Source organism: Dreissena polymorpha, unplaced genomic scaffold (genome assembly GCF_020536995.1).
Source record: "Dreissena polymorpha isolate Duluth1 unplaced genomic scaffold, UMN_Dpol_1.0 chrUn004, whole genome shotgun sequence".
NCBI classification, from domain to species: domain Eukaryota; kingdom Metazoa; phylum Mollusca; class Bivalvia; order Myida; family Dreissenidae; genus Dreissena; species Dreissena polymorpha.
The window spans coordinates 1,121,842-1,139,675 of NW_026273318.1; the positions used below are offsets into that span (position 1 = coordinate 1,121,842).

The window sequence follows — 17,834 nt, forward strand, 5'->3', positions numbered from 1 at the left end:
ATAATTGATTGTTTTGAACATTATTTGTATTTATAATATATAATTTTGAACATTATTTACATTATAATTGATCGTTTTGCTTATAAAGTAAATTAAACCAAAGTCTTCATATCAATCGCCTTTCACACGGAGTCCGGAGGCAAGGATGAAACGGATGTCTTCTGTAGAATCTCCTGTCTGTACAGGCTCAATGGTTCCGACCATACTTTTCACCTCAGTGTGTTCGTCCTTGCATTCCAGCAGGATGTGGTCGGCTTCTACACTGGGGCACTTTGGAGACGGCACGAGGTAGAATCTCTTGTAAATGTGACGGTTGAGTCGGTTGTGTCGTGTTCTCAGTCAGATGGTCACCTGATATATCTAGTCCGGACAGGTAATGGTAGCTGTCGTGTGATTATTTAGTCCTGACCAGGCTCTTGGTGGTTGTGTTCATTTTTTGTAAACTGACTCTGCTGTAACCCAAATGTTTTCTACGTATAGTTGTCAATGCATTTCGAACGACATACTTTTTATTGTGTACCTAGTTTTATGTTCAACATTCTAGTCAACCCTTTGAAATGAATTTTTGTTTTTACAAAATGTGTGCATTTCAAGTATTTAACCATATTTATAAGTATGGACGGAATTAATTGAAAACTCTGAAATGTTTGTTTTGTTAATACGAATATCTTGTTGATGTTTTTTTTTTTGCTTAAAGATCTAGTAGATATATGTGCATCTTAGATACAATGTTGTTTGCCATCCATGAACAAAAGAGATACACAAAGTAACATTTACTCATCAAGTTGTACTGCTTAAAAATGCGTTTTAATATCTGTTTTATAAAAATGTAAAAACGCTGTAGGGGGTGTGCAATAATTTTAATATCTACACTTTAATTTCTTATTTACGCTGGAAATATGAATATGAGAATATTGTCATACTTTTCTAAATAATTACAAACGATTGCTTAAATGCTTTTATGCATTACATTCCTGGTTATTTCACACATTTTTTATCCACCCGGTTCGCTTCATAAGCAGAATGGACATAATGATAGATTATTAATTTCACCAGTTTTATTATATCCGTAATCGTAATGAAATCCTGACTTAAAATTTGCTTAAATGTTTGTCGCTATGAAGGAAATCTCTTTCAGAATGTGTTCATTTTGGCGTACTCACTGATATAATACAAGATGTTTGGATTGGTTTTTTTTTAAGATTTACCGTCATTCAAAAATGTGTTTTATCCAGTCTGGTCGGGAGCTACCATGTCAGCTAATAAGGTCTCATATGGCATAAGATCCATTTTCTTATGAGACCGTACATATACTATCGCAAATACCCACTGATAAACTCAGTATTTTCTTCAGAGTTCCGAGTGCGTTTTACAGCTTTGTAGAGTTTATGCAGTTTTTACGTATTTTCTATTTAGAACTGTATGACCCATTTGGTCCAAATACCAAACAAGTTCGTATACGTGTAAAATGTAAAATAGTTTAAACTTTATGTACATGTTTAATTTCAATATTCGATTAAACGGTATAAGCTGATCATTTGTCTTCGTTATGTTAACAATATTGCATCTGCATGTATGAATACACTTGCTCTTCTCCTATCATGAAAATGATTGACGGACAAGCAAACAGAACATGTTCATTAACCGAATTAATCAAATACTTTATAGAAGACGCACAGTACAAATCAACTAAAACAGCATACATGTATACAATATATTGCATTTCATTTTCATAAACAAATGTACATAATAAAAACCATGTACAATTTCAAAGTTTGCTTCAAGAAACTAAACTGAACTATCACAAAATATATATTACAATCTATTTCCACTACGCATGTGTTAGGGTCTTAACAAAATACACCTTTATTTGTATAAAAGACATGAATGTAAGGTAAAACATACGTTTACTTTCAACCTATACATGTATTATATGCTTAATTCATAATCAATAACATGTATCACAAAAGTACTTAGATATGTGCCCATAGGGTACCAATGCCTCCAAATTACGCTTTTGTCACAATACAACAACTTTTTTTAGCGGTAACATAAAAAGGTAACGGCTCGACAGCTAAACGAAGTAACAAGTAACGGTTGACGCTGGCAATGTTTATAAACTTCATTCGTTCAGTCATTCTGTTAGGCTATGTTTGATATTCATCGTCCACAACAAGGGCTTATCCGTTTCCACGGTAACCAAGTTCTCCCCGCTCCAAGTGTTTGAAGTGCTGATGAGCTCGCCGAACTTCAGCCTGCCTTTGTCTGACAGCAAAAAAAATGTGACCTTTGAAGTTTTATATTTAATTTTTAAAACCTCTTCTTAAAAAAGCTTTCGTCATTCCATCTTTGATGCGTACCAAAGCACGACACACAAAAACTCACTGTGATTCGGTACACATTTTTGATGGACTGACCCAAGCTTGTTTTAGATCAGGTTGTTTTGAAATATAGACGGGCGACGATTCAGCAGGAAAGATCAGCCAACTGTATCTTATTTAGGAAAAGTTTCCAGTTGCCCAAATAACGTCCCCCAAAATACATCACAAAGATTAACGGCATTTGAAAATAATTGTTATTCCGTCGTGTCACACTTATATGTAACAAGAGTTCCGCAGTCGGAGACATATGCCCCCCCCCCCATAAAAAAAAACAACAAAACAACAGGGCTTTGAACTAGTGACACCAATATTTCAATAGGGGTCATCTACTGTCCAAGGCCAATGCGCATGTGAAGAATCAAACCAATTGGTCAATTCGTTGACGAGTTATTGACCGCAAACGATTTTTACACTTATTGTGACAGTGGTCTTGACCTTTGACCTAGTGACCCCAATTTCAATAGGAGTCCTCTTCTGTCCAAGGCCAATGGGTATGGGAAGTATCAATCCAATTGGTTAATTGGTTGATGAGTTATTGATCGGAAACAATTTTCACACTAATTGTGACAGTGACCTGACCTTTGACCTAAATTTCAATAGGGGTCATCTACTGTCCAAGGCCAATGCACATGTTAAGTATCAAGCCATTCGGTAAATTCATTGACAAGTTATTGATCAGAAACGATTTTCACACTTATTATGACAGTGACCTTGACCTTTGACCTTGTGACCCCAATTTCATTAGGGTTCAACTACTGTCCAAGGCCAATACACATATTTAGTCTCAAGCCAAACGGTCAATCTGTTGACGAGTTATTGATAAGAAACAAACTGGTCTACCGACAGACCGACAGACAGAAAGACCGACATCTATCAAAATAATATACCACCTCTTCTTCGAAGAGGGGAAAATTAATGATAACCACTATTTTTGGAGAATACAAATGATAAATAATAATTAACAAAAACTAGATGATAACAACAGATCACAACCACTTAAAAAAGTTGTAATACACATGCAGTTTCAGAAAGTTTAAGAAAGCTAGGACTTAATTGTTTAAAGAACATGTTGCGTAGGAAAGTATTGGTATATTGTAAGCAGGGCATGTCCAATTTCCGTTTTCGTAGTCATGGTAATAAATCATTAACTACAAAGAAATACAGTATCGCGAATTACAACGCAAAACATGCTTTATTCCTCAAGCGCAGCTAATTTTAATTCAGTAATTTCAATTGCAAACTGTTTTGTAAAATAAACTATTAAAATGATTCTTTTTGGCTTTATAGTTGTTTTCTTGAAAAAAAAACAACATATAACACTGTATTATGTGAATTGGGAATAAGACATCAAACTGGGAATGGACATCATTTTGGTGATTTTCTCAAACAAAACTATTCATTTCATGACCTACATATATTTTTGTAATATATTATCTATAATTTAAGCTTAATAAGAAATTTTCCATGACTTTTTCATTAACAGTGATTGAATTTTTATCATTTAAAGTGTATTTTTAAACCGTGTCCATGCGATGGACACAGTTTCATTTCATGAGGATTTTTTTTTTAATTAAATAAAAAATCCAGTTTTGAAGTAAAATCAATTTAAATGATGCTATTATATATGCAAGTATATGTTTTAATTATAATTTGTAAAACTAGATAAATACAACATAATAAAACTGCATATAATGCACTTTTGATAAAACACAATTTATTCCCAAGTTGATGTCTTATTCCCAATTCACATAATACAGTGTTATATAATGTATTACACAAGTTCCACTTAAGGCCAGTGGTGGTGACACAGTCGCAGGGCTCACTGACAGGTATCAGTCCACATGAGTCGCCTTCATGGCTCGAACCAACGTCCAGATGGTGGCAACCCTGGCAAACACGACATTACAGAATTGCAGATTGATAACAGCAATCAAATGATAAGATTTCAGTCACAAATAATATCAAATGGTTGCATATCTACCTTGTCTAAAAATTTCATCTTAAAATGATGTTGACTCTAAACCAAACATAACACTATGTAATTTAGAAGTTGCGATTGGTTAATAAAGGGTTGTTAGTCCTTTAAAAAGGCCCGAAAAGCGCAACGTTTTACTGACAGATACAACTCTGTATTTATCATAATAAAATTATATCTGCATGTTAAAATACAAAAATATTGTATGATATTGGGTCCGTTTGCGTGGACTTTGTATGTTAACATGTGGACGTTGCAATTGTGATTCTTGTTTACAACCATAGGTTAGTTATGTACCAAACATGAGAGCGCAGTTCATTGAAGCAATGTTTACTGTCATACAGTGCATTTCATTGAAGCAATGTTTACTGTCATACAGTGCACTTCATTGAAGCAATGTTTACTGTCATACAGTGCATTTCATTGAAGCAATGTTTACTGTCATACAGTGCACTTCATTGAAGCAATGTTTACTGTCATACAGTGCATTTCATTGAAGCAATGTTTACTGTCATACAGTGCATTTCATTGAAGCAATGTTTACTGTCATACAGTGCATTTCATTGAAGCAATGTTTACTGTCATACAGTGCATTTCATTGAAGCAATGTCTACTGTCATGAAAGCACATTTCATTGAAGCATTGTCTACGGTCATGAAAGCGCATTTCATTGAAGCAATGTCTATGGTCATATCTTTTTAAGACTCGTAAGTCAAAAATGAAATACCTTCTAGGGATTTTATTTTTTCTGACGATGAGCTGATTATTTCTTATCAAGTTTCTAATTTTGTATTATATTTTATTTGATCAACTTAATGAATAGGTTAAAGTACTATGAATTTAGGTAAAACATATAAAATAGATTGCAGAATGATTCCAGTTTTTCCTTGTCATAGTCGCTTTAACCGATTGACGGATTGGCATAATTGTATAATGCTTTTACCTAGGATGATAACAATTGCACGCGCACAAGGTCGCACCATTAGGATGAATAAATGTACGTTGATAAGTGTACGAATAATTCCATCACAAACTTCCATGGTAGCTCAGGTATAAACCAAGTCAAAAACGATAAGCACATGCAGAGACCAACGTTATTGCATGAGTAGATAAAGAGGGGTTCATTTTGCACAACTACCGGTAAATACAATTCCTTCAAAATGGGTTGCCTTCCCATGCATGAGCTGAGTTGTTGCTAAAGCCTCTGCCCTTTTGGTATATGAAACACAACAACAAACATAGACTGGTATCTCATTGTGTTAGTCTAAACTAGAGTAATCTTGGAAGAGTTGGCTACAAAGATTAAACAATTCCAAACCTTTTGCAAAAGACACGATATGTTATGGTTATCCATTAAATACACAGGTGTATTCGGTGCCCACTGATTGGCCCTGTAGAGAGTGTCTATGTTGGCAAACATATGATCCAGTCGACCCCCGAATGCTCCGAAGGCAATGATACAGTCTAGCTGAAATAGTTGAGAAACTGACATTTAAAATGTTTGATAATGTTACAATAAATTTATTAAAACATAGATTATACAACTGGATCCAAGTAGTATACATATGATTAGGTAAATGTTACATTACATTAAAATACAATAAAATAATAAATATGTCTTCATTAAAACTGTGCCTGATTGGAATACTCGGTGATGACATTGTGAACTCTTCATCAATAGACATTGTCAAAGCCAGTGTATATAAACATCAGCAGTGTCAGATCGTGCATGTCCCACTATTGAGTAAAAGTCATAAGTGATATCTTTGACTAATACATCCATATCAAGATCCAGAATAATGTGTCAATTCCATATAAACATAAAATCTACATTTAATATACATAAGTTTCAAGTCATAACAGATTTTACCTTTTTCTTCTGGAACTTCTCCAGAACTATCTTCAAGCACTTGGTGAAGTCTGTATTGTCTTGATCAGGAGTACAAACAATTTCCACACCCTGCAAACAAAATACCTTATCAAATAATAATGCCCGAAAGATATAAATTATACAAGAGAACCTTGAGGATCCCTGAACACTCACTTAAGCAACTGTAACTGTAGCTCAGTGGTATACTACTCAAGACCCATAGTGTGGAGCTGCTTTTTACCATAGGGCATAATTGAACCATATCTTTGTATTTAAGTCTCACATATCACACCAACCCATGGGTGTGGCAAATGTTGACCCCAGAGGCATGATTTTTACAAACTTAGTGAGGACCACTATGGATGTTACATACCATGGAGGACCACAATGGATGTAACATACCGTGGAGGACCACTATGGATGTTACATACAGTGGAGGACCACTATGGATGTTACATACTTCAGAGAACCACTATGGATGTTACAGACCATGGAGGACCACTATGGATGTAACATATTGTGGAGGACCACTATGGATGTTACATACAGTGGAGGACCACTATGGATGTTAGTAATCATGTTACATACCATGGAGGACCACCATGGATGTTACATACCATGGAGGACCACTATGGATGTTACATACCATGGAGGACAACTAGGGATGTAACATACCGTGGAGGACCACTATGGATGTTACATACAGTGGAGGACCACTATGGATGTTACATACCGTGCAGGACCACTATGGATGTTACATACTGCGGAGGACCACTATGGATGTTACATACCATGGAGGACCACTATGGATGTTACATACCGTGGGGGACCACTATGGATGTTGCATACTGTGGAGCACCACTATGGATGTTACATACCATGGAGGACCACTATGGATGTTACATACCGTGGAGGACCACTGTGGATGTTACATACCGTGGATGACCACTATGGATGTTACATACTGTGGAGAACCACTATAGATGTTACATACCATGGAGAACCACTATGGATGTAACATACCATGGAGGACCACTATAGATGTTGCATACCGTGGAGGACCACTATGGAAGTTACATACTGTGGAGGACCACTATGGATGTTACATTCTGTGGAGGACCACTATGGATGTTACATACCATAGAGGACCGCTATGGATGTTACATACCAAATTAACACATATGAACCTTTTATATTTATTATTTATAAGATCTTCCTATAAAATCAAAATAAATAAATGTTGAAGAATAAAAAACTATTAACAAAATGTAAAGAATCGTTTTAAAATGTAATCAAAAGACGACTTGTATTCAATCAAATACTTTTTAATTGTAAAGTCAAAAACGCATTCATGTTTCATCATTTAAGTTAACAACATTTGATTTAAGGAGCTATCAACATATAATCTTTTTACTTGTTGTTTGTACCACTCTAATACATCTTTTCTGACTGAGTCAAAGTCTCCAGTTATAATATCGGGCCTAAGTCTGCCAACAGGAGAGCCCATGTCAAACAAATGGTTGGTGGCCCCATCTGTAGCCGCCTTGAAGGAAGCTGCAACACACAGTTTGAACACCAAGAAACGTGCGGAGAAAGTCACCCTTAATATTAATTTTAGAATTGTACAAACAACAACCAAATTTCATTATTACATTTCAACTATGCTGCAATAAGTTTAGGCTAAACTTCCTTTTAAAAAATTATCAAATCATAATATCTTACACAGATTTAAACAGTGTAAATTTGGAAATAACATTCGTGTATATCATGTTATATATTTTTTAAGTCAGACAAATATGAACAAAATTATTTATACCATGAAAAATGTGAAATCCATAAAAAATAAACTACCTTTATCCCAAAGTGTGTTAAAAATGCCACTTGCACAATCTACAAGAGGTTGGTTGAGCACAATTAAGGCGTAAGCTGTTTCTGAAAAACAATTAATTTCACGTAAAAATTAAAATTGTAATCTTAAGATGATAAACTGTTATTAATACATACAGGTCACATGACTTTATGTCAAGACTATATCAATTATTCACTATTTACTTTTCAACAAGGTCCTATACACAGAAACTTATTATCATATCAGGTTGAAATTAATGTGACTGTCAACAACATTTAATTGTTATAGCAATCTTAAAGACTTGAAACCAAACTTGAACAGTACCGCATTTATGTTGTTCTTCAAATAAAACAGCAGTAATAATAATTAATTAAAATTTAAATAGTAATATAGTTTTCATGGCTTCATGAGTTGTCTAAAAATATCAGTACTTTCCATAGAATAAACAACATACTATAAAGTGTGTTGTTGAAACACTGAAACATAGAAATGTGTTCACAACACAAAGTATACATGTATAATTATGTCAATATCCGAAATTTATGCAATGTGACAGACCAACCAGCCAAAAGGGAGATTCCAGTATACACCAGCACAAACTATGTTTGCGAGAGTAGACAAACAAAAGGCAATCACTCCAAAAAGACTGAAAAGAGTTCTATGGTTCTTGTACTTGGCAATTCCTCTTAATGTCCTATATCTACGTACACATTTATTACTTAAAAACCTGCAATACTAATGAAGTTATAATCTGCATATGAAAAATGGCTTGAGGACAATAACTCTTTAAATTCTGACACGAGAGCTATGTTGTTTTTTGTTTCTACACTTCCAATAAATTTGAATGTCTTCAATACTTTCTGATTTATTCTCTACACCTAAAGCAGAACAAGCTGACTAAACTGACCTGTGGACAAAATTAAGGATAAACGAGGCAATTACTATATGCCTCCCTTTAGAGTCAATAAAAAGAAAAAAATTCATTAATATAAAAAATAAATACGAAGAAATAGTAATTACCATTTTCTGAACACAAAATGTTCAACAATTTCCAGTGTGTCTCTGACATCAGGATAATTTCCAACTGTAACAAACAATTTAGGGTTAGCATTTTTTATCATGTGTGAGGGGTTAAACTGAGGTTTATTGACTCTATTAATTTAAACAGTCAGATATTGCTCCATGGTTGAATCAATAACTTCTATGAGTTCATACCACTAAGTCATAAGGCATACTTGTTGATCTGAAAAATATACACTACCTTATGCAGAGCGTTTCATAGATACACCTAAGATGAATTGTATGCTGTGTTTAGGTATATTATATTTATATTACATGGGCTTTTCTGAAAAAAAGGCCATAAAACTGACCCGATCCCAAGGCAAACAGACCCTATTCCAAACCGAAATTGTTAGAAGTGTCTAATGATTATTATAGCTCAATTTTATTTCATAAAACATCTAACAATGTATATAACTGTATACAACTATAACTTTATGTGCAAAATGCATTTTTTCCCAAAAAGGTCTGGAAAAGGCCTGATGTGTCGAAATTTGTTGATAGAGAAAAACTGGCATTAAAACCAGACAATGTAATTTTAATCCTTATAGAAAATAGTGCATAGGTTCAATTTTATGTCTGTTTTAAATGTATCTGATCTCAATGGAGTTTGAATAATAAGAATTGACATATACCCATGTTCATGTATTACTGATTATCGCAAACATTATGATGTGTTGATATATAAACAAATATTTTGTTCCGCATATACTGTGTCAGATGTATGTCCCTTGCCCAATATTCATTCATCTGCATTCACTGACTATACAAGTATACATAAGTCGTAAATAAAATCGTCATCAATTCGGATAATATAACCCTATAACAACGACATACTGCAGTGATAACAAACACCATTCATTAATTGTTCATATATCAAGAAATTAATTATGGCTATGAACAATGGCGATATGCTTTACAGTGATTTAAAAAAAACATTCATTCTGTGTATAATGTGTTTGTAAAGTCTGGAGTTTCTTACTGAACCGTGTCTCATTTGTTTCTTATGAACCTCTAATATCCAATTATAGAGTTGGCTAATTAAGTGTATCCATAACCAGAGATCTAAGTCTCTGCTGTAACCTTACTGTTAACAACTGGGTCTGCGTATGCGCTGACAGGAGTTTATTTTAGTCAAAATAATTAGATGTAATCTACTGATTACAATGTATATCAAACTCATATTTATACGAAGAGAGTTTATTTATAGCCCAAGATTCTAAATTACTTCATGGGCTGCGTAAGTTGCATATTTGTTTCATTCGTTATCAAATGATAAATGAGGTAAGAGGTATAATACCTCTTATTATTCAGGGCTCGACATTAAAGGTAGTCCGACTGTCCGGGACAACCAAATTGTTAGTCCGGACAAGTAAATAAAGAAATTTGCTAGTCCGACGGGACAAGTGGTCATTATAATTGCATAACTTAGAAAAAATGCTTTTAAAGCCATTATTTCTGTGGAGATATCACTCAACTTTTCCAAGTATATTTTGTATACGTTAATCATCAAAGCCCGAGATATTCTGATAGTTCCATGTGATACATGTACTACACTGAACTGTTCACAAGGGAAGCAACCCTTAACATTTTTTTCTTTGCCAAGATAACAAGAATATTCTCCCTTGTAAAGAATATGCATTTTACGACACCGGTACACACCGATCTTACAGACAATTAACGTAGTGACGTCCTCCCTATGTATAGAATGATTTTTTTTTAAATATCAGTTAAGTACTGTACATATACATCACTTTTAACATTTTTTGTTTGATGTTGGCAAAACACAAGTTTTTGTCAGGTATTATGGCTTTGTATAATGTTTAAAAATCAATAATCTTGAGTTTTCCTGTTATTCTAGTCAGTTCTTTTTGTATTAAAATTGCCTACAATTATGTTTACATGTATTTTGAATGATTCAAGTCTTTATGATTTGAGCATTTTGTATTATTTCATTATTTTGCAAAGTACTGAGCAGAATAAAGATATAATGTTCAGGACAGGTTGTTTTTTGGTCAGGACAAGTGAAATTATGGTCTACTTGTCCGACTGGACAAGTGGCCTTTAAAGTTAATGTGGAGCCCTGTTATTCCCGAGTAATAGGAGGACACTAACCGCGTAGCTAGCCCACCACCAAGTCCATACAAACCTACTCCCAGAGCCTTTGATAATTTTTGCTAAGGCGGCTCTCATCAACCCTTTGGGTTATAAAGCTGAGAGTTGAATTATTGCAACTAGCTAACCACCACTCAATAGAAAAGGCTGTTCGAAATGACCACATTTCACTACAATCTGATCCTTCTTCTTCTTCTTCTTCTTCGTGATAACAGTACTCCACCATACTAGGATAAACCTAACTGGTGATTATGTACTGGCGCTGGGTGAAAATTTTGTGTATGATACATGCTTGGATCATAAGCCAAAATAGTGCCAGATAAAGTTTTGTATATACAGGCTTGTGTTCCAAGCGAAATTGTGCCAGAGATAAAACTATGTACACTGGTTGCTGTTTAGGCATGCTGAGAAATTACCAGCAGCACAACAGGCAAAGTGACAACTGTTTTGAAGATGTCAACTGTGCTTGCTGTACAGGCGGTGATAGGCAACATGTCCCACTGACGGATGGTTCTAGGGTAAAAGGAGAACTTGTAAGGGTCATATAATACACCTGAGGGTTAGTTCATACAAACCTGTTCCGATTTTAACTATTTAAATGCGAAATAAAAAATCTAAACCTGTTAGTTGTTTCTCATCGAAAACAAGGAAAGGCTTTCAAGTACTCGCAAGCATAACATGTCAACGGATCAAATCAATGGCAGAATTGTAAAAAGGGGAGGCAACTGGGGTAGCACTACTGCTGCACTAGGAAGATAAATCGAAGGAGCCAGATAAGTATTCGTAAGTGGATACCTTGTTTGTCGCACGATAGCTGTAGACTATAGCTAATGTTACTTGTTGAGTATATGCGAATAATAATAAAGCTTCTTAATCTTTATCTTACGAAAATTTATGCTGCGGGTTCTTGCATTAATCTGTTCACTCTGAACCCAACCGGCTTTTTATTGCATTAAAGTGATATTATGGGCATTTTTCACTGTTGAATTGAGCTGAAACGAATTCTTCTTCTTCTTCCATGTGATGTACTAATCTCACTCTGGAGCATACTCGTACATTTGTTATATACAAGGTGATCGTGAGAGTGCAGTTAAAAAAATAAAACCTTTAATATTTATAATATGTACAGTCAGGAGAGCTCAATGTTTGAATTGGAGGCCGGCCAGTCCTTCCCTGAATGACTCTGGGGTCTGTAGAACTGTGAGGTGCTTTGGTAGCTGGTTCCACAATCGAGCTCCAGAGATAAAGAAGGAGTGGCGGTAGGTGTCTGTTCTGCAGTAAGGTATCCAGTAACGGACCACTGCACCATCCATGTCTTCGAGACCACGTCCTCGTGTAGATGTGATGGGTCGCCGGAGAGGATCGGTGGCTGGAATGTCGAGAAGAACATATGTGATGCGATACATCATCATAAGTTTAGAGTGCTGGCGGTGGAGTTCTAGGGTAGGTAGCCCAAGGTCTGCGATCATCTGGCTAGTGCTGCTTGTATTCCTGTAGTTGCCTGTGATGATACGCGCGGCTCTTCGCTGTACAGCCTCTAACTATTGAATACATGCCTGTGTGTGAGGGTCCCAAGCTGCTGATGCGTAGTCGGGGACAGGTCTGACTAGTGACTTGTAGCACTGCAACTTTATGTCTTTCGGGCAGCTTGAGAGGTTTCTGCGGAGGAAGGCGAGAGAGTTATTGGCAGACTTAGTGCGATTGTCCACGTGTGGTTTCCAGGAATGATCACTAGCAAGTGTCACGCCTAAGTACTTTCCTGTCTTGACTAAGGCTAACTGGTGCCCGTGGATGCTGTAGTCTGCTTGTGTCGGGATTCGCTTTCTTGTAATCCTCAGTACCTCACATTTGTCTGGGTTAAAGGACATCTTCCAAGTTGTTTCCCACTCCTGGAGGGCATTGAGGTCATTCTGCAGTATCTGTGCATCCTCTGGGGACTTAATCTTTCTGTACAGAAGACTGTCATCCGAGTATAGCCTTGTTGTGGATTGACCTTTGGAGGGCATGTCGTTGATGTACACCAGGAAGAGCAAGGGTCCTAACACCGAGCCTTGAGGGACACCTGATGTTACTGGTGCTGGTTTTGACTGTACACTCTCGACCTGTACCTGTTGACTTCGGTTTGAAAGGAAGCTTTTGATCCAGGTGAGAATGTTTCCACTGATGCCGTAGTGCTTCAGTTTCACAGCAAGGTGTTCATGCGGAACCTTGTCGAACGCCTTACTGAAGTCAAGTAGGATGGCGTCTATCTGCTCACCTGAGTCAAGAGCTGACGAGAGGTCCTGTAGGGTCAGGAGTAATTGCGTCTCACATGACCGGTGCTTCCTGAACCCATGCTGTGCGTTTGACAGAATGTTCAGGTCTTCCATATGCTGCATTATCTGGCTGTGCATGATGTGCTCCATGATTTTGCAGCAGACGGAGGTTAGGGAGATAGGCCTGTATTTGGCAGGTGTGCTTTTGTCGCCCTTCTTGAATATTGGAGCCACCAATGCTTGCTTCCAGTCATCAGGCACACAGGCTTGTGACAGAGAGGCCTGAAAAATGAGGGTCAACATAGGTGAGAGTTCACTTGCAAATTCTTGAAGGAACCTTGCAGGGATGGCATCAGGTCCTGTTGCCTTGTGTGGGTTCAGGTTCCGCAAGAGTTTGTGTACACCCTCATTTCCGATGTTGAAGGTTGCCATTGAAGGGTATGGTGTACCGCTCATCTTTGGGATGTTACTTGGGTCCTCTTCTGTGAACACACTTGTAAACTGCTCATTCAAGATTGCAGCCTTAGACATTGGGTCGTTATACAAGAGTCCATCATGTTTCAGGGGGCAATACCACTGCTGCCACATCTTCATGTTTTGATGAAGGAATACAGCTTCTTAGGGTTTCGATCTTCAGATACGGTATCGCTGATGTAAGTGTTGTATGCCCTTCTACACTCGTATTGGACTGTCTTTTGCAGCAGTTTATATCGAGTGAGATCTTCTGGTTTCCCTGAATGTTTGGATCTCCTGAGGGCCCTCTTCTTTTGTCTTGATAGGCGCTTGATCTTTCGATTCACACAGGGTTGGTTGAAACGTTGTGTTGCGAGTTTGGATGGAACATGTTTTTCTATGGTGTTGATACAGAACTGCTTAAATTCTTTCCAAAGAGTGTTGATGTCTGTATCCAAGTTATGTCTGTTGAGAAAGATGTCGCGAAATTTGTCAAAAGTTGTTCGGGTAGTAGCAAGGTCGGCATATGTTTCCAAAGCTGAATCTTTCTCTGAGGTGGTTTGGCTCTGGGAACATGTGTTGAGGCCTGCACAAATACAATGTCATGGTCACTGACGCCTGAGACTGGCTTGATCTTCAAATGCATTATTTTTCTTTTTCCGGGATATTGTTTTATTATGTTGATGCTGCATTAACAAATATAAGTGTATATGACGTGAAAACACCAAAAATAAACAACGGTTGCGATAGACACCTATAAACTGTTTTAGATGCCCATAATATCACTGTCCATCTTTAACGGAGACTCCGGAGATGGACGAAGTGTTACGATTGTAATCTGTTGTGATTAAAAATCTAAGCGCTGAAATACCGATACCGTTAGGGCCATCGTACTATCGCATTGTCGCCATCGTACTATCGCACTAACGCATTGTCGCCCTCTGGATTTTAATGTGTAACCACAATGGCACTAACGGTATTCCATTGAAGCTACTTCAGTTGTTCGCAAACATAACATTTATGCTGGTCGGAACGACTCGCATTTCAAATTGTATGCATTGCTTTTCTTATCGCAAGTTTAATTTAAACACGACACATTCGAAAAGTGAATTGAGTTGGTTCTGATGTGTTTTAAAGATCATGTGTGAATCTTATCTTTAGCGTACATATATTGAAAACTAATTGCCGTCATTAGACTAAAATACTATTGAACGGCGCTTACAAAGAAACAACAACTAATCACATGATTTGTGTTTGCACAAGATATTTATCATATATCATTTCGTCGTTTGTTCGCACAGGCATCGGTATATGCATTTAACTGTTAAAGGTAGAGAATTTCCGAACCCTGCTCCGTACACATGTTCGTCGATCATATTAAGGTCGAAAGGCTATTCCAGATTTTCCGTAAAATATCTTTTAAAATGATTTAACACAAACAATTTACATGGCCTTTAAACTGACACATGAAACGCTCTCCTGCGAGATTAAGCCGAGCCTCAAGGTTATGCCACACAGGGGCAGGATGGTCTAAGCGTTAGAATTTTACTCCAGGGATCAGTGGTTCGAGCTCAGTTGAGCGTTACTTTTTTTCTTTCTTATTTTTTTAATGGAGCTTTAGATCCTATTATTACATTTATCAATATTAAGCATTAGATGACAATCTTCAATGCATGCCAAAATCTTTGAAAAGGTCCCTGTAACTAGTTTTGCGATTAATCTTTATCGTCTAAATATAGCTCATTGGGTCATTGTCGACCTGAAATGGCCCATAAGTCACCCGAGGGTGACTAGAAGCCGATTCATGTCAACCTGGGGTGACTTCAAGCCGACGCTAGTCACCCGCGGGTGACAAGAATCGGCTTCTAGTCACCCGTGTATTTTTTATTAAACGGCACCGCATCCAGGTATCTAATAGAATTTAGTTTTTTTAGACATTTAGCTCTACTTTTGTTGTAGTATTTTTAAACAAATTCCCTCGCATATGAACGACCAAATCATGTATTTTTTGTTGAACAAGTAAAATTGTTGCCGAGGATGACTTTATGCTGATTTCAAGGATGACTAGAATCGGCTTGAAGTCGACCCCGGGTGACAAGAATCAGCTTCATGTCACCCCCGGATGACTACAATCGGCTTCATGTCACCCCCGGATGACTACAATCAGCTTCATGTCACCCCCGGATGACTACAATCGGCTTCATGTCACCCCCGTATGACTACAATCAGCTTCATGTCACCCCCGGATGACTACAATCGGCTTCATGTCACCCCCGGATGACTACAATCAGCTTCATGTCACCCCCGGATGACTACAATCGGCTTCATGTCACCCCCGTATGACTACAATCGGCTTCATGTCACCCCCGGATGACTACAATCGGCTTCATGTCACCCCCGGATGACTACAATCGGCTTCATGTCACCCCCGGATGACTACAATCGGCTTCATGTCACCCCCGGATGACTACAATCGGCTTCATGTCACCCCCGGATGACTACAATCGGCTTCATGTCACCCCCGGATGACTACAATCGGCTTCATGTCACCCCCGTATGACTACAATCAGCTTCATGTCACCCCCGGATGACTACAATCGGCTTCATGTCACCCCCGTATGACTACAATCAGCTTCATGTCACCCCCGGATGACTACAATCGGCTTCATGTCACCCCCGTATGACTACAATCAGCTTCATGTCACCCCCGGATGACTACAATCAGCTTCATGTCACCCCCGGATGACTACAATCAGCTTCATGTCATCCCCGGATGACTACAATCGGCTTCATGTCATCCCCGGATGACTACAATCAGCTTCATGTCACCCCCGGATGACTACAATCGGCTTGAAGTCGACCCCGGATGACTACAATCAGCTTCATGTCACCCCCGGATGACTACAATCGGCTTCATGTCACCCCCGGATGACTACAATCGGCTTCATGTCACCCCCGGATGACTACAATCAGCTTCATGTCACCCCCGGATGACTACAATCGGCTTCATGTCACCCCCGGATGACTACAATCGGCTTCATGTCACCCCCGGATGACTACAATCGGCTTCATGTCACCCCCGTATGACTACAATCAGCTTCATGTCACCCCCGTATGACTACAATCAGCTTCATGTCACCCCCGGATGACTACAATCGGCTTCATGTCACCCCCGGATGACTACAATCGGCTTCATGTCACCCGGGGTGACTAGCATTGGCTTGAAGTCACCCTAGAGTGACAAGAATCGGCTTCTAGTCACCCCCGGGTGACTTGTGGGCCATTTCAGGTCGACAATAACCCATAAAGCCTAAATATACAGACTCAACTCGTGTGCTTTAAGTTTACCGAACTACACATGTATTAATATGATATACGTGTTTTAATAACGCTACCGAAAATTGTTCCTTTTTGCGTACATAGATAAATCTCGGTGAGTTAGGGAATCGCAGTAAATGAAGCATGTGTCAATAAAAACACTGTTTAAAACTTTCCGTCTAGCGCAGCTTTTCTCGGCGACCCGGTTTCAATCCCTGCTGTGAGGTTTGTTGTGTGCCGAGTATCCGGTTTCCCAGCACAGCACAAGACCACATAAAATAAATATCTTTCACAAAAAAACTTATAGCTGGAAATTGCAGCTATAATTCAAAATTCGTCCCTACTTCGTGTGTTTCTTCTTTGTGTCGATTTCTTACATGGACGGGCCATTTCCCTACCGACATGTAACCGTTCGCGACAGGACCTTCCGACTTACGTAGAGCTTCCATTGCATCTTGATCTCCTCAGCACGTAACTGGCGCCTGATGCCGTTATGTAGTGGGCAGAACTGCAACAAGTGTAATGTTTTCATGCCATCGGTCGGACATTCAGGCACGGA

At 38.0% G+C, this 17,834-nt stretch overlaps 1 protein-coding gene across 1 annotated transcript; it reads right to left on the reverse strand.

Moving 5' to 3' along the window:
- Positions 1 to 1,700: 1,700 nt before the first annotated feature.
- Positions 1,701 to 11,966, reverse strand: LOC127863312 (thiamin pyrophosphokinase 1-like). Its single transcript, XM_052402731.1, has 8 exons — positions 11,870 to 11,966; positions 9,096 to 9,159; positions 8,078 to 8,158; positions 7,641 to 7,780; positions 6,227 to 6,316; positions 5,675 to 5,824; positions 4,157 to 4,268; positions 1,701 to 2,265 (listed from the first exon to the last, which is right to left on the reverse strand). The coding sequence occupies exons 2-8, from the start codon at positions 9,142 to 9,144 to the stop codon at positions 2,135 to 2,137; spliced, it is 753 nt and encodes a 250-aa protein (XP_052258691.1). The 5' UTR covers positions 9,145 to 9,159; positions 11,870 to 11,966; the 3' UTR covers positions 1,701 to 2,134.
- Between the last annotated feature and the right edge of the window lie 5,868 nt (positions 11,967 to 17,834).

Bases quoted from the DNA above. Each gene is read 5' to 3' on its own strand.
- LOC127863312 (XM_052402731.1), bottom strand. From the start codon at position 9,144: ATGTCAGAGACACACTGGAAATTGTTGAACATTTTGTGTTCAGAAAAT. The intron at 4,269-5,674 runs GTTTGGAATTGT...CGTGTTTGCCAG, and splicing joins TATCGTGTCTTTTGCAAAAG to GGTTGCCACCATCTGGACGT. The intron at 2,266-4,156 runs GTAATACATTAT...TTTTGCTGTCAG, and splicing joins TGGCCTTAAGTGGAACTTGT to ACAAAGGCAGGCTGAAGTTC.